An 18,454-nucleotide genomic window follows, 5' to 3' on the forward strand; every position below is an offset into this window, starting at 1 on the left:
TTTCTTATTTACTGTCTCGTACTATTTCTGTTATTTGATTCAGTCAAAATCAAATCAAGTTTTATTAAATGATATCACTTACATGACAAATTCCATTATACAAATGATATTACAGATCATTGAATATAATACTGTTTGCTTAAGAAAAATCTTGTCTGCGAACAGGAGTCAGTTTTGAAACTATTTTTTATTCATTTAATACACAATATTTATTCCTACTAGGATATATGGTATGTCTACTAAGACATACCTAGGAGCTATTTTTTAATCAACCAATTTATTTGAGTTGGAAATTGAAAAATGGTGGGTAGCTGGAGTTTGCTGCCACTGAGCTGGAAGCGTCAAGCCAAGGAGTTTTTCAATAAAAGCACTCTTCATGGCGTGCGTTACATTGCCGAAACTGAGAGGCCTATCTATGAGAGGTGAGATGAACATTTACTACTGATATCCATATTTATATTATAATCAAAGACCTTAGTAAAATTAATAGTTTCCCTGGTTGTGGGATATATACCACCAGATAAGGAGGTGTGGAATTTTTATTCGAAGAATTTAATATAAAAAAAACAATTACACAAAATATTAGATAAATTACAATTACATACAATAGTTAGTTACAAAAATTCTTATAATGTGACCTCTACTTGTTTAGTTTTTTTCTGTGTGGAAATTGACCTACTCCACTATGGCGTACCATGTTCTAGAGTAGGTTTTGTTTGTTTTTTTTTGTGCGTATTAATTATTAGTAGTGTTAAGTAAGTCATTAGGTGGTTAGTTGTTGTTTGAAAATAATAATGTTTTCTATGTTCTGTCTTCCTTTGCTCATCAACCAATTGTGTACTATTGTTTTGAACTTTCTATGATGATCTGTTTAAAGTTTGCAGGAAGTAGATTATATAATTTTGGTGCTAAATGATTGAAATGTCTCTGGTATAGTGCCTTCCTTGCAACATTGGTGATGAGCAGATTTCTGTATCTGGTGTTGTGGTTGTGGTTTCTGGTTTGAAATGTTGTTGAATTCTTGTGTAATCTGCAATAACATTTGGCAAATAATGTGCAAGCCGTCTAGAATTTAAGTTCCAAGTTCGCATTGGCGTACATTGCTGTTTGACATTGGGGGGGACGTACTGGGCGGTCCGGGGAGCTTGCTTCCCAGTCGAGGGAGTCTGGGGGGTGCCACCAAGCAATAAGACTTTTTGAAAAAAAGCTAAAGCTTTTTAAAATGATTGGTTTGAAGCATATTTTACTTCAAACCCGTTTTAAATCCTCTTATTCGGCAGTGGTAAATGAATAAAATGCTGAGTTAAGCTACTTGTTTCAAGTCTTACTAAAAAAAATCATTTACAAAAAAACCAGCATAATAAAACAGCATTGGTTGTATATTATTTGTTTTGATTACCAAACAAAGCAGGATAGATAAATAACCATACAAAGTTGTAATTTTCACTTGATAGCTAAAGCTGTGTTACAAAGCATAAGCTTAAGCCATGTAAGTACGTATGTAGTAGTATGGATCTCTGTAGTATGGATGCATTACCAACACATTATTTAACGTGACTAACGCTTGAAAAACTGAGAGTTCAGTTGAAGACAGAACTGGAAGACAGTGCTTTTATTCGATTGAGGAGTTTTTCAGTTGCTTTGGTTCACGGTGGTTTTTCGTAGACCTTTGATAGTATATATGTTACAATCTGTTTTATAAATGCACAATTTAAGTTGAATAATTTAAATGATTGACAAGTCCATATACCCCTTTGAGAGGAGGTCAGTGGCTGCTAAATTATCTATCTATCTAATTAATCCCATAATGCCTTGTTACCTGTTCCCTTACTAACTTAATAAAAAGTAAAAAATTGATGATTTTCAGATTCATCTGGCTGTTGCTGACCTCCACCGGCGGTGTGATAACGATGCTGATAATTCTTTCGCTATGGTCGAAATTCCAGACGAATGCGACCATCACAGGTTTGGACACCGACTTCCACAACTGGGACGCGCCCTTCCCCGCCGTCACCATTTGTCCCCACCATCCACTCAATGACACCAGGGTCAGCGACTACATCTACAGGTAACCAATCAATATTCATTCATCTCAGAATTTCATGGACATATTTCATCCGAAAAATATTCGTATAAACAGTATTGTAAGTGCAAAGTGCGCCAGAGAAATTCAAATTCAAATTTTATTTATTCAAACTCACAATATTTACAATCAGAATCAATAAGAAAAACAAAAACAAACAGCTCAGTAAGATAAAAGAATATTAATAGAAGATTAATAGAATAAATACTGGTATGTTCTATTAGAAAGAAATTTGTAAATTGGAATAAAAAATACTACTAGTTTTAAATGCATGAATAAATGGAGAAAGAAAAGACTAGCAACCATTCACTCTCACATTCACTCACCTTGCACACTTTCCAATAACAGCTCATCTTACTAATGCTTATTGCAAGCCACCAAAATTACATTTAAACTATGAAATAACATTAAATAAGGATTCGAAATGGTCAGGCATAAGACCACTGAACCATCTAAGAATTCTTTTTTTGATTCTGAACCCTCTTGATTTCATTTGGTATGTTATTAAAAAACTTGGGGCCAAGAAATACAAACGATTTCTGGAAACAAGTGGTATACGATTTGGGAAGTCTCAGTAAATCAGCTGTCACTCTCCTAGTTTGATTGCTGGGGACATCCCTGAGCAACGTATGGGAAACTCACTTATTTGAAAAAATCCCACGCGGTGAATTGGTCGTGTAGAGTGGCAGGAGGGGTCGCATCTGGAGGAGGAATTTCTCAAATTTATCCTCCCTCAAGTAATTAGCCATCATGCTCTGGTCTAGAGAGCAGCGGGCCTTCGCAGTTGAGAGCTTCTTTTCTAATGGGTCGATCACTTGTTGTTGCAAAGCAACGTGTCTTCCGTGCTCGAATTGAAATTCCTTCTCACAGACTTGTTCCTGGCCGTAATTCAGTTCTGTCGTGTATTAAATCATTTCGGGAGTGTGGAAGTGTAACTAATCCCAGAAATGGACTTCAACGAACCATCAGAACTCCAGAAGATATCGAAAGAGTGAGGCAGTCAGATGTGCGTTCTCCCCGGCGTTCGGCTCGCGAACACGCAGCTGCTATGGCAATTTCTGACTCCACTGTTCGACGAATTTTCCATGAAGACCTTCAATTTCATCCCTATGAATTGGTTGTTGTTCAAGAATTGACTGGACGCGATTTTGTTGCCCGTCAAAATGCATATGATATGCTGATTGACAACCTTCCTGAAGACGCGGTCATTTTTTTTTTCAGTGAAGAGGCTCATTTCCACATGCGTTTCTTTTTCGATTTTTTCTTAGGGTTATTTGAAATCCCTGGTTTTTGTCGATCGACCACGGACCATGTCACACCATTAACAAAATGCGCGACACCATTGCCATCATACCGATTGATATACTGCAACGATCAGTGGACTTCATCAGTGTATGCGCAATGGGAGTCGCCATCAATCACTACCTCCGTAAACGGAGGTAGTGCATTGATCTGATGTCATTTTCAAGAATGCATGAAAAAAATTGGAATATTATATTCTCATATAAAAAAATATTAAAACAATAACTAAAATACTTTTGTTTTTATTTACCTTTCAAATAAGTAAGTTTCTCTGGCGCACTTTTTAGTTGAAGTAAGTACTTTGAATTGGGTGCATATTTTATTGCAAAGCCAGTAAATTTGATTCATTGAGGGGCATTTACATTGGTCAAGTTTACAAGATGAACAAGTTTCATCCGAAAAAATACTATTCTTGTAGAAATCAGTATTGCTATTAGTTGAATTGGATGCATATTTTATTGCATGTCAATAAATTTGATTCATTGAGGTGCGTTTACATTGTTTGAATTGGAAACCTTATTGCAGCTTTCGCGAAATTTCTATTCTTTTGCATAGTCCAATTGCATTAGTTTATTTCCCATCTCATCCATTTCTAATCTAATTTCCAGGGACCTTCCGTCCTTCCGTACCTATTTAATAATAGTTATTGCTACTGTATTTTGATTTAGGTAAATCGTTTCGAGCAATCATTCTTGTATGAATCTTCATTTCTTTATTCATACTGTCATAATTTCTGCATATTTAATTCTTTTGCATAGTCCAATTGCATTAGTTTACTTCCAATCTCATCCATTTCTAATATAATTTCCAGGGACCTTCCGTATTTAATAATAGTTATTGCTATACAGTATTTTGATTTAGGTAATTCGTTTCGAGCAATCATTCTTGTATGAATCTTCATTTCTTTATTCATATTGTCATCGTCATGGTTTCTGTTTCATAGAACTTTTCCAACACCGATCGATGAAGACAAGCTTCTCTACTACAAACGATTTGTGACGCAAATTGCAACCCTGTCTTACGCCAATATGGAGAATATTTCTGAGTTTGCTGGAGACAAAACACTGCCGCAAGAGAATCTTAGAGACATTTTGCCTGAGGTAATGCGGAACTGTTACTATTTTCAACTTTAAAATAGTTTTGATTTCCAATAAACCAATTGAATAAAATGTATAACTTAGGTATTGAACTATTACTACACAACTGAATATGAAAAACATGCTTTTCAATGAATTTCTGATCAGTAATTATACTCTATATTTTTATGGGAGTGTTCACACATTGACCGGATGAAAATTTCGCTGCTTAAGTCAACTCTAGTCGATCTGGCGTAATAATAATTTATGATTTTGATTTCCAATAAACCAATTGAATAAAATGTATAACTTAGGTATTGAACTATTACTACACAACTGAATATGAAACCATGCTTTCCAATGAATTTCTGATCAGTAATTATACTCTATATTTTTATGGGAGTGTTCACACATTGACCGGATGAAAATTTCGCTGATAAGTAATCTCTTTCCCTTTCCATGCGTAATTAAAATTTGCCCGGTCGCTCAAATTTTACAATAATTATCAACCAAAACATTTTTTTTCATAAGAACCAATATGGCATTATTTTTCTGCCAAGCAAAGCATGAAAAATTAATTGGAAAGTGGGGCTTTTAAAGATACATTCAAATATTTGGAGATATAACTCCAATGAATACCAAATAGTGAGGATGATTTACAATTTTGAAACTATATAAATTAGTACTGTGGAAACAAAATAAATACGAAATAGTAGGCCTACAGGAAATCGAATGAATACCGTAATTAGTACTGTGTGGAAACAAAATAAATACGAGTGAGTGTAGGAAATCGAATAAATAATAATTAAATCTTATGAGCTACTGTACGGTATGTAGAATCTGAAAAATGGTTCAGTACCTCCCAATTTTGACAAAATTGTTTAATAAAATGATTTCTTGAAATTATTATGTCTTGAATATCAACAGGTACTGATTTCTTGCGAAAGCATTATCTCCGATTGCCAGTGGAAAGACAATCCATATGAATGCTGTGAAGGCTTTCTGCCAATCAGAACAGAGCATGGCTTCTGCTATTCCTTCAACTGCTTGAAAGTAGACACTGAAATGTTTACCGATAGGTAAGTTTCGCGATAAATGTGATTTAGTTCTTGTTTTGAGGTGTGAAAATAGTTCAGTTCAAAAATATATCACATATAGACGGGATACACACTGGTGTCGCAAGACACGCGTCTTAAGAAGCGTTAACACATTATGAACTGTAAGTATAAATTGAAATATTAGGAACAGTTTTGGGATTAAGCCTGAGGTTGAACCTCTGGGATTGTTTTTGTGATACTAATTTTAAATCATGGAATGAATAAAATGAATACAAATTGAGATACAAATTGTAATTTCCCTATTAATATACTGTTAATGTCAATGATTATAATAATATTGAGAAAATATTTAGCAAACGTGGTTTACTACAGTATTCAAAAATTTATGGATGAAGAATGAGGCTTTTGGGAGGGTTAAATTGTAATGTACATTGTAGAATGTGAAGTATATATATATATTACATTACATTTATTACATTCCTTAATCACAACATCAAATTAATGATTGGGAGAGAATCAACAGGATAAACCCAAAACTGTTCCTCTCCCTAATTTTGATAAAAATAGTTCAAATGAGGTTATGAAAACACTTTTATAAAGATCACAAAAATTTACAGTCCAAATATACATTATACTAAAACATTTGTATCTCGGTTGATCAGAAAGATGAAACAAATTATTATTACACTTGAAAAGCATTAATAAATTGAAAAATATTAAAAAACTTGATAAATTTGAAGCCAGAAAAATCACAAAAACATTCACTATCAGCATTTGTATTTATTTGTATTCTCTTATTATTTGACAAATAGTCCTTCTTGACGATTTCCTATACTCTTTTAAGAGTCTCCAGGAAGAAAATTTAATCAAAATCCCGGAAATAGATGATTCAGAGTGATTTGAACTTATGCTAACAGACTTCAATTATTTTTCCAAGTTTTCATTTTTATCACATTTTATTATTTCATTTCATTGTTCACGTCACATACAGGCTATATTTATTGCATGACATGCAACAGCTATTATGTGAGTATTATAAAAATGTACGTTGCACTCAATGTTTTCTAATTTCTGGATATAATATTGCGACCACAAGTTGAAACTATGAAATCCGTGCTGTACCATAGAGAAAAGATAGCATACGCTTTATGCCTTGTTGTACCGTATCAGTTCACTAACTAGATGGAAAAATTTTGTATCTAAGTCAAAAATAGATTAAAGGTTTTTTGTGAATAGGAGCTATATTTATCATCCTATATTTTATTTATGATGATGGATATATGTAGAAGAACTAGAAATTTCAAGATGCAAAATAAAAAATTGATAAGACATTTTTTAGTGAATAGGAGCTATATCTTTACTTTACTCTACTTTTCTTGTACGTCACAATTATTAAACTGCATTAAGGGAGCAACGATCCCGCAGTATATGACACGTCACAGTTCAATCTAATATCTACCATCCCTCATATTTCAACACAACAGATCCCACATAACATACATCAATCAAACATTATTCAACAAGGAAGTTTGCTAACCTGTACGGACACAATACAATAAGGAATTACCTGAGTGTTTTTTTGAACTCCTTCAAGCCATCAATTTTTCTTATGTGAGATGGGATTGAACTAAATATTTTCATATCCATATAAAACGGGCCACTCTCCAGCAGGCTAAGTCTGTGGTGTGGGTAAACAAAACATCTTGTATGATGGGGATGACTCACCTGGTTATCCTCATACATTCGTCTATTTTTAAAAACGAAGATTGCTAAATCTAATATATAAATAGCAGGAGCCGTCAGCAATCTATTTTATATATTTAGGTGGTTGGATACATGTGAGGGAAACTAGACATTTCAAAATATTGAGTCTCATTTTTGCAATCTGTGACTTTCAATACAGAATGATGAATTTTATCGTCGGTTTTTTGTAGGAAACAAGTGGCACCTGAGACTACACAGTTCATCTACGAGACAGACACTAAATGGTCACTAGTCTTCAATCTGAATAGACCAGAGAAAGAAACTGTGAAGGTAAGTGCAATAAACATATGACAAATGAAAATTAAAGGATTAGAGAAAACGTTATGAGTAATAATGTTGTGCGTGAATGGTCTCGGAAAATTAAAGAAGTCAGTTGAAATGACTTCCGAATCGTGGTGATGCTTGACAACTCGGACAGGGTGTCCACTGAATCAGGTTCAGAAAATTCCCGTACATTTCCCGGTTTTCCCGCCCCGTGGACAACCTGTCGGACTCACAGTGGTGCAACCAAAAACAGCTTCTTCAGCAAATCAACTGGGATAAAATTTCGATCACCCACTATACAAACGTGATTTGGCCACTTTTGTAACTCAACTTATACCTTTACCCCAAACTCAAGACATGATTTTGGGGGGTAGAGCTTCCACACTAACAAAGAGCTCTAAAACGATTGCCCACTTAAAATCATTTGGCGGCAGCATTTTATGAAGGCGGTTTTGGTAGGCTGGTCCACTGGTATGGAAAATTCCTTCACGGCAATAATCATGACGAATAATGAAGTGAGTTTCTGTTTGGCTTGAAAATGTGCAATACCAGCACGAAACGGACGTCGCCACATCAAAGAATGTGAGTGTTTTTTCACTTCAAAGTTTTATGAAATATGATAGTAAATAATAGTGAAAACTAAATGGATAACCAACAAGAAATAATCAAGACTAATAATCATGAAAGTTGAAGAAAAAGAATAATATCGTGTAAAGAATGGTCATCATAGTTTTATTTTACATAATGGAAAACCCTTCAATCCTCCAACTTTTTTTGCACCACTATTCTTTTTATTTTGTCTTATTGTGATTGTTGTAGAAGTTTGCATGTATTCTTTTTGTTAATTTGTATTATAAACTTGTAGGTGTGTGTGAAATATTGAACATTGATGAGGAATATCCTTTGAGAAGAAAAATAATCACAGACGTTTAGTCTTGGGGGAATTCCACGCCATCTGTAGATTAACATTAATGTAATTAATGTCTTAATTCAAAATTTTGCATTTTGCAAATAAGCTTCAAACCTTAAAGGAACTTGTTTTTCGGGACCAAGTTTTGCGTATTTCGTCACATATCTTAAAAATTACTGTAGCTAATAATGGTCTGGAAACGGTGTTATTCAATTTCTCAGTTCATTTTACATGAAGTACGCTGAATTTAACATCTTAATTAACAGCTAACAAATACCCGTAGAGCAGGGGAACTGAAATTCAGACGAAATCTTTCACTCTGTATAACTTGGTAACTAAGCATTTTTGACCTATGTTAATTCAAATTTCAAATTTATCTATTCCACACTCATAAATACATATACATAAATCAAACAACGCTCTTCGCTCAACATGACAATACAATCCAACCAAAGTGTAATAATAATAAACAGTAAGTGAAAAAACCACTGGCATAAGATGACTCTTGCTCGCTAGTGGGAGTAGGAGATGAAATTGTAATACGCTTAACTTGATTTAAATTGATTTAGCACAGAAGCAAATATTTATACAGAATAGTAAATTATGGAACGAAGAATCGAAACAAAATACAGAACAAAAAATAACTTAAAAAATTCTCTCGAGTTATCTTAATATACTATAGGCCTATAACTATGGTACTCTCTTATTCATAGATATAGTGATCCATAAATATAGTGTAAACAAGGTATATAGAACGCATTTCATGGTAAATGGGAAGAGGGAACATCATAATATTCTTATAAAAACAAAAAAAATCACAAAATATTTAAATTAAAACTTTGGAACTCTACACTCTAATTGGAACTTTTTTCTTCTTTTGATGTGAGGAATCACCCCCTGGCTTATGGCCACCTTTTTTCGGAACACTCTGTATACATTCGTCTTTTATTTAAGATCAATCGGAGGTTGAAAAAATGACCATCGTATATAGGAGTAGATTGACTTAATAATATAGCATAGCTAACCTGATGTGGTTTGACGCACAGGTATTCCTGCACTCGGCCGAAGACTATCCGTCCTTTGACCTTGAGCCACAGCTGGTGTGGCTGGGCCAAATCGCCAAGGTCTTCTTCTCGTCCAAGGACACGTATACAACGGACAACGCGCGTCAGCTGAGCATCGCGCAACGCAAGTGCATCTTCGCGGACGAACGCCACCTGCTCACCTCACCCAAGTACACCTATGTCGCCTGTATGCTGCAGTGTCGTATGCAGAAGACCATGCAAATGTGCGCCTGTGTACCGCACTTCTACGCCAAAATCGGTAATGCGATTCTCGCCTGAAAAGCACAAATGATATTATGAGAACAATTATTGTTTGTTATGATTAGTGATTTTTATTATAGTCCATTTAAAACAACCCCCGACTTTAAGGGATATGCGGAGCAGAGAATTGAGTGAGATCAGCCAATTATTTACAGTGATGAATAGTCATAGTAAGAATCGCAGTTGCCAAGTTGTCGATCAGACTCAGTCGATGCAGTGCTTTCAGAGAGGAATAAAATGAATTGCATCTCCGAGATACAAATTGAAATTTCCCTACCGTACTGTTTATGATTATCTAGGAAATAGATAATTCAGAGTGATTTGAACTTATGCTCACAGACTTCAATTATTTTTCCAAGTTTTCATTTATTAGCAATTTATTATATTATTTTATTGTTCACGTCACATATAGGCTATATTTATTACATCACACGTAACAGTTATTATGCGAGTACGGTATTTCAAATGTACGTTGCACTCAAGGTTTGTCATAGAAAGAATCGCAGTTGCCAAGTTGTCGATCAGACTCAGTCGATGCAGTGCTTTCAAAGAGGAAACTCTGATCAGCACATGTCTAGTAGGGGCTATAGAGCTATAGACCTACTTCAGTCGCTACTGCAGAAAGCGGTCAGGCTTTTCAAGTTCTGAGGTCCACATATTTTCTATTAATAAAATGGCGCTGCAGTATTTGCTGTCCAATTTCACAGATTCCAGAGAGCCTGTGAGCTGATTAAGATTAATATGATCCGCAAGATGATTATTATGATCATGCTAATCATAATGATTATGACTATTGTGATCATCATGACAATGTTTGTGATTATCATGATCATGATGAACAGTGAAGGATAACAATGCTACTGAGTTGCACCAAGAGAGATAAATTTGAATCCTTGGTCATTTCTATCCAAAAAATATCAATCATTCAAGGTAGTTTATACAGAGTGTTCTGAAAAAGGTGCCCATAAGTCAGGGCGTGATTCCTCTCATCAAAAGAAGAAAAAAGTACTAATTAACATAGGTCCGAAAATGCTTGGTTACCAAGTTATACAGGGTGGAAGATTCCAGCTTCCCTGCCGAAACGAAGCCCTACGGGTATTTGTTGGCTGTTAATTAGGATGTACAATTTAGCGTACTTTATGTAAAATGAACTGAAAGAAACGGTTTTATCCAATTTTTCAGTTCATTTTACATAAAGTACGCTAAATTGTACATTTTAATTAACAGCCAACAAATACCCGTAGGGCTACGTTTCGGCAGGGGAACTGAAATCTTCCACTCTGTATAACTTGGTAACCAAGCATTTACGGACCTATATTAATTAGAACTTTTTTCTTCTTTTGATGTGAGGAATCACGCCCTGACGTATGGGCACATTTTTTCAGAACACTCTCTTTATTGATTGTTGCAACTCTGCATGAACCAATTATCTTGCATTTCAGAGAATCAATTTCAATCAAGAAGTGATTCTCCAGCTGGAATTTTCGGACCAATACCTCTCTTTTCTTTAATTATTTATTAAATTCATGATCCAATGAGAAATATATTGTAAATAACAATATTTATTTGTATAAATCACAATATCATAGATTCATCGTTGATATTCCTGCGCAGGAGTTAGTGCCCATCCCCCCAATGGTCCATGTCGCAAAATTTGGTATCCATTTAGGTACTTAGAAAACTGTATATTGAAAAATCCCCCCATTTTCCCCTAGTTTTTTCCAAAAATCCCCCCCAAAATTCAGCCTCATGTCGCAGCTTGCGACATCAAAACATGCTGTGGGCACCCCTGTTCCTGCGGATAATTGTTCTTGCTTTTCTTAATTATTTGTTGATTTTTCTATATTTTGCAGACGGATTCCCCTTTTGTAACTTGACTGGACTATCATGTCTAGCGCAAAATATGAGTAAGTTCAAATTTTCAAAAGTTTTTCAATTGTAATTTATATAATACTAATATGTAAGGCAACAAATCCTATGTTATTATTAGAATGTACATTCTAAGGCTAGGCGCACACCAGTTAGTCAAGACAAGACAAGACATGATCAGACACGTACAGTCACAATACTTCACATTGTTGCTTATGACGCAACACACACTGATTAGTCATTGCGATTAGACATGTCTTCATAAGCAACTATGTGAAGTATTGTGTTTGATCATGTCTTGTATTGACTAACTGGTGTGTGCGTAGCCTAATTCAATGTAGAATGTTCATGACCTATATGCTAATTGAGTACGGTATTCATTATTCGAAGTATAGCCTTGTCTTTAAATTTACTAGTATAATAATTATGAACACTAAATTATACCGTATATGGACTGCAATGATAGATTTTAGAATTGAGTGTATTTCTCAAAATTATTCTCATATCTAAATCTGTTTAATATCTTATTTAATCTTCTTCTTCTCAGCCTTTTCCCATGCAGGTGGGGTCGGCGTTTTGGGTCAGTCGCTTCCAGGATTCTCAGTCCTTTATATCTTAAAAATAAAGGCAGCTATTCTATTCTATTCTATTCTTGGGCTTCGTTTGGTGTTAGTCCCTTCTCTACAAGATCTTGAGCGATACAATATTCCGATTTCTTCCCAGGTGCCACCCCCTCTTCCTAGTGCCTTCGACATCTAAGTGGTCGATCTTTCTTCCCACATAATCGTCCTCTCTTCTCTTCACATGTCCGTACCACAGCAGTCTAAATCTTCAATGTCAATATAAAATAAATTGTCAGACATGTTTTATTAATAATCTAGAAAATTTATTCAACTAAATTTCGGAAATTTCTCTATGTCGTGCGCTAAAATGTCTGTAAAGTGATGAACTGAACTCCAAAAAAAATGTAATCTATGTCTTAACAATTTAGTAATTACAATTAAATACATTACTAACAATGACCACACAACTTGTCAAAGTGGTCATATAATTTCCAAAACTTAAAATGAATGTCAAGTGAAATTTATGATGGAAATAAAATTATTTATTTATGTTCAGCTAACGTCGGTCTTTTTGGTTATCTCTATTTTGGAATGTTGATCCAATTAAGGAAAACATACCGTAATTTCTTTCAACTAAAAAATAATTCCATTTTCCAATATTACAGTCCGATTGAATAATTTTAAAAATCTATAAAGGAATAAATATTTACACGCAGATATGAGCTTAGCAAGCTAAGCCCATCATTTGTGGGACTGTCTAACCCTGTGTTGAAAGCCCAGCTTAGGCAGGCATCGGCTAAAGTTGTCTTGTGTCCCCGAAATATTTACACTCTCAAAACTGGGTGCATAGGCATACCCATCAAACTGTCAAGAGTTCCCCAAGAGTGAATATGGGATTCTCAGCACAGAGAGCCTGCTTTAATCTATGCATGATTTGAAATTTTTTTTCAACTTGAAAATGACCTGAGTTAGGGTCGAAACTAGTCGTTGAAATATTTTAATAAGTTTTTTAATAATAAAGGGTACTATAAGGTTTTTATATTGTTTTTATTAATTTATACAATAGTAGCACATGTGAGTAAAGTGTTTTTATTGAAAATGGTATAAACGCCTTATAATGCCTGGTATAAAAAGGTACAGGCTCCAGATAGACTGCACTGCATCCTCCCACCTTGGAGTGCCAAAGGTGGGATTAAGTAGTGTCCCTCCTCTCCAAATGGGCACTTATCAGGCTTCCAAATTTTAAGATTCGGCAGATTGCTGTACTTCAACTTTTAAGGCTGTGCAAAGGCTAAAAATAAACTTTCTGTTGGTGATATCTTTCAAAGTGTTCCGATTTGTATATCATCAAGCTATAAAAATAAAAAAGTTTTCTCAGGAAAACAATTTTCTTTCGATCATTACTTTTTGAGATAAGAGCGCCTTAAGTTTAAATTTTTGGGACAGAACATTTCGAATTTGGTAAAAGATAAATCCATGAGATTAAGAGGATAGATTCTTTATGGTATTGTTGATTGAATAAAAAAAATCTTTTGAAAAAGTCAATTTTTGAGAAAGTTATTTAATTTAACAAGAATAACTCGACTAAAAGTTATTTTTGGTCATTTTTAGTAAATTGAATAGCTTTCTCAAAAATTGATATTCTCATGAGATTCTTGTTTTATTCAATTAACAATACCATAAAGAATCTATCCTACAAATCTCATAGATTTATCTATCAAATTTAAACTGTTCTGTCACAAAAATTCAGACTTTAGGCGCTCATATCTCAAAAAGTAATGATCGGAAAAAAATTGTTTTCCCGAGAAAACTTTTTTAATTTTATAGTTCGATGATATGCAAATCGAAAAACTTTGAAAAATATCACCAGTAGAAAGTTTATTTTTAGCCTTTGCACAGCCTTAAACTGTCAGGTTGGAAACATATTTAGAGCAGTGAAGGTAGCTTCAAACAATTGAATGTATAATATAGATATGTATTGAAATGGGTCGAAACTACTATTCGCCACCATTTAATTACATACTATTTAATTCAACACCCTCTCTGAAGCTTGAACCTACCTTGCCACTCCACTATGTTTCTTCCCATATAACTGCAACAATTTTATAAATTAATTTAATTTTTGCCTAGATGAGATCAGCAGAAGTCTGGCGTGTCCTTGCGAGCTTGGCTGTGCCAATACCGTTTACGAGGTTGAAAAACTCATTGATGCTGTGTGAGTTTTCATAAAATTCTAAGATAATTATTTTTATCTGTGTGTTTAGACTCTTTAGTATTAATTTGATTGTATGGTGAAGAAATGTTGTGGTATTTTTCCATAATTGAAAGAATAAGACGTTGATGTTGTCAATACGATTATATTTGTTTAAAATTAGGTAGTTCCGCAGAAGATGCGGTAGCTGTTACCATGAAACCTGGTTCTGTAATGTAAATTAATTTAGAAAAAATATTGTAGTATTGACAACATTCACGTCATTTTCTTTCAATCTTTAGTACGGTACTAATTTATAAATTATTATATTTATATATTTATCATGTTAAGGCAATAGCTGTTTTTCTTTTCCGACTACTGTATTGTTTACTCTATCCAATAGATAAATACATTTATTTTTCTGAATGTTTTTTTCTCAATTACTGAGAAATGCATTAAACGATTAAACAAACAAGAAATGCAATTTGAAGATTTCCACTTTAGCTGAAGCCTAGTTTTCTTGTCATTAATCAGATAAATTCAAATAATTTTCAAAAATTCCATAGTCAAAACAGCTTTGCAGAATTTCTTAAAATTACATGGTTTTATCAAATTGGACTCTTTCCTGAGTGGCTCCATTTCTGATAAAACAACACAATTTCAAGAAGTTCTATCAAAATTCATAGAAAATGTTCTATGGTAATGAGGACAAGAAATATTTGAACGGTGGGAATTCATTTTACAACAATGCTTTTCATTTAACTTCAGTATGTATTAGCTTTTAAGTGCCGCTCACAAAACCGTTCAGTGTAGAGAAGCGCATTCAGATCCAAGTGATGAATTGAATATTTTGAAATTTATTACACAAATAAACATTCAGTTTTGGTTTGGTTTCAATGCAAATTAATCGTTAAAACGTTTATTAGTTGTGAATTATTGAATTTATTTGGTAAATATTGTGTGATTTAATTCAAAATTTAACATTGGTTAAATAAAAAGCACTGTTGTTATAAGTAGGCCTAATGCTGATAGTTTCAAGTGATATTTACTACAATCAAAAAAAGATCAGGAATAATAATAATTCAAATTTGAACTAGATATGCTCTGATTTATTTAATACAAAAACACACTTATACAAAAATATCACAAACTAATTGATATAGGAACAAAAATAACAAAATCAGTCAAACATTTTTTGGAATTGAATTGAGTCTTAGAGAAAAAACTGCATTAAAGTCAACTTCTTAATACATTGAAAAAATGTGTTGTGCCCTTCTATAATAAAGATTGGTTCAAATTATCTAATTTAAAAAGTCCTGTAGTTGAGAATTTTTAAAAGTATCATAGAAACAACTATAACTTGAACTCTTTATTCTTATGTTTCTCAAAAATTGATTCTGATTGGTTAATTTTAGGTGAGATTTGTTGGAAACAATGTTTATCTATATGTTATTAGAAATGCTAATACTCACTGAAATTCTAGATCAATAATTTTCCTTGGGTTTCAACACTAAATCTCCATACACAGACGAGGTAGCTCAACACTAATACTGGGGAATACATGGTGACAGTCTTTTTCTTCAAGTCCTTTCAAACACTCCTTACTCCTTAGGTCTCCATCTTCTCCTGCTTGCCATCCTTGGCTGACTTGGCTCCTTCCTGGGAAGTCTGTTGTTTCAGAGCAGGCTGGTTAGTTTTGACGATGGGAATCGCTCTCTCGTTGTTAGATTTCTCCACCTTCTTGGGGGCGACCAACGACAAAATTCCATCCGAAGACAGTTTTGACTCCAATTTCTCCAGATCGACGTTTTCCGGCAGGGTGTAGCGACGAGTAAACTGACGAGACACAAACCCATGCTTGTCTTGGCGTTCTTCATGCTTTCCCTCAATGATCAAGTCATTTCCCGTTAGTTTCACAGAGATTTCTTCAGGTTTGAACTGTTGTACGTCCAAATTCACTTTGAAATTGTGCTTGTCGGCCTCAATAGTTGAAACACCGCTGTCTCCTGAGTGCTGATGTCTCCATGGACGCAAATATCCGGAATTTAGAGGAACTGACATCAAACTGTAGGACGGTTGGCGTCGCAGAAGATCATCGTTCAGCAATCCAAGACCAAAATGTTGGTCGTAAATTGATGGAGATGGGTTGTACATATCCTCAATAGCTTCACGAAGGATAATCGGTAGCAGAGACATGATGACTAATATGTAAAACTCACTGGAATCTCACAAAAAGACACTTATCACTCACTTGTAGCGTTTGTTTGTATCAACTGATGAAGCATCAGCTGTTGCCGGTGCATTTATAGGTTAAAAGAAGTTTCTAGAAGCTAGTAGAATGTGGGAGCGGAATGGTCCAATCACAGAGCAGAAATAGGCAAAGCTTAGCTCCTATTGGTTGGTTGGGTGATTGTTATCGACCGGCGAGTTTCAAACTGATTCCAGAAAGTTCTAGGTTACTCTTTCCTTTAAAAATAAATAGTTTTACGATGATAATAAATTATTGCAGTAATTAAAATGAATAATTTGTAATTTTAATATCTATTCTATATTTTTCATAAGAATTTTGGATGAGACTAGACTAAAAACTTTGAATTATCTGAAAGTTTAGCGGATTTCGATAGAATTTATTCTAGAAGATTCTTTCCATATTGAAATCCTCTCCATGAGAAACTTCTGGATTGTTCTTTGCTCCAGAAATTATGATATTTTTTATTTTTTAAATACTTTCAACAACTAAAAATGTTTGTATTCAATTATTTAATATGTTGATCACAAAATATCAAGTAAAATTTGACTTGGAGAAACGAAAACTCAGATTTTTATAGAATTTTCTGTGTTGTTCTAGAAGGTTCTTATCATGTTGATATTGGTGAAAAATCACGTTCACCTTTGCATAATATGCTTCCAGAATATTCTGAGCCAATTCTATTTTGTTTTTTGATTCTCCTTTTATGAGTAAATAGTTAAAAAAAAAGTCATGGACCCATACAGTACGGTAGGCCGATGATAAATAAATATTATAAGTAATTTATTATAACTGTTGAAGGGTATGTTGGTCTGCTCCACCTAGTCGTGTTATTTAGCATTCTATTATATAAATGCTATGAAATAAAAAATTACAACTGCAATCAGGATATGCTAAAAATTGGTTTCAACAGAAATGTTTATCCATCGGTGTTTTTTAATTTTTCATTTTCCTCTATATATTCTCTGTTTTCTACATTCCCTTGAATATTCTCTTGAATTTTACATAATTATATATTCTGCAGGTCATAATACTAGCCAGGAATTGGAACCTACATCTAAGATCCAAATGTTACAAAATTAACATAAAAAATAGAAATATTATAAATCTTCCTCAATATCTACTGAATAAAAATAAAAATTCTATAAGTGCATGATCGCGGCTCTTCAACCTTCTCCCACCTTATGTTAAATCCATAAGATTGAAAAGTTTGTTTATTTCAAAATTAAAACACTTTTACAGAAACCTTATTACTACACAATTTCAAAATCTTTCAAGAATTTAAGATAAATAGTCTTTTTGAGGTTTAGCTCTATGAGCAGTTGATCATACAATGGTCAAAATTCGACATCATTATATTATGGGTGAAGCACTGATTTGAAAATTCCTCAGTCAATCTCAATGGACTATTGGTTATTGGTTTATTATACATGTCATGGATTCATGGATAGTGACGTGCACCATATCGACAAAAGTCATACACTTATAGAAAAACAAAATACATAAAACACAATAATTGTACATAATAGAACAACTCTCCTCATAACATAAATAACTTATATCAAAGACCTAGACAACATTTATAACTAATGCAACATATTCAATGGTCGAAGATATACTTCGCCACTCATAAAACATTTCTCCAATAGCCAACATTTTAGATTAGTCTTGAAAGAGTTTAGGGTTTGAGCAGCTTTTATATTCTGGGGTAACCAGTTAAATACTTTTTTGCCAATGTAATTTGGGTTGTGCTCATAAAACCCTGTCCTGTCCTGTTCGACTCTGACTATGCCCCTGTATG

The 18,454-nt window shown here is 33.8% G+C and overlaps 2 protein-coding genes across 2 annotated transcripts in view; one reads left to right on the forward strand and one right to left on the reverse strand.

Annotated features, from left to right (window-relative positions):
* LOC111054483 (sodium channel protein Nach-like) overlaps positions 1-18,454 on the forward strand; it is a 22,453-nt gene continuing 3,999 nt past the window's right edge. Inside the window, exons 1-8 of the mRNA XM_039424877.1 lie at positions 1-422; positions 1,868-2,068; positions 4,329-4,485; positions 5,389-5,540; positions 7,454-7,553; positions 9,504-9,780; positions 11,636-11,689; positions 14,345-14,429. Of these exons, the coding sequence (XP_039280811.1) occupies positions 301-422; positions 1,868-2,068; positions 4,329-4,485; positions 5,389-5,540; positions 7,454-7,553; positions 9,504-9,780; positions 11,636-11,689; positions 14,345-14,429 (1,148 nt within the window). The 5' untranslated portion in view covers positions 1-300. The remainder of the gene's footprint in view (positions 423-1,867; positions 2,069-4,328; positions 4,486-5,388; positions 5,541-7,453; positions 7,554-9,503; positions 9,781-11,635; positions 11,690-14,344; positions 14,430-18,454) is intronic.
* On the reverse strand, positions 15,493-16,738 carry LOC120350610 (alpha-crystallin A chain-like). Its single transcript, XM_039424878.1, has one exon. It carries the CDS (start codon positions 16,599-16,601, stop codon positions 16,014-16,016), a length of 588 nt encoding a protein of 195 aa, XP_039280812.1. The 5' UTR covers positions 16,602-16,738; the 3' UTR covers positions 15,493-16,013.

The sequence above is a fragment of the Nilaparvata lugens genome, chromosome 3, assembly GCF_014356525.2.
Source record: "Nilaparvata lugens isolate BPH chromosome 3, ASM1435652v1, whole genome shotgun sequence".
NCBI lineage: Eukaryota > Metazoa > Arthropoda > Insecta > Hemiptera > Delphacidae > Nilaparvata > Nilaparvata lugens.

Coding starts and splice junctions, on each gene's coding strand:
- LOC120350610 (XM_039424878.1), bottom strand. CDS start 16,601: ATGTCTCTGCTACCGATTATCCTTCGTGAAGCTATTGAGGATATGTAC.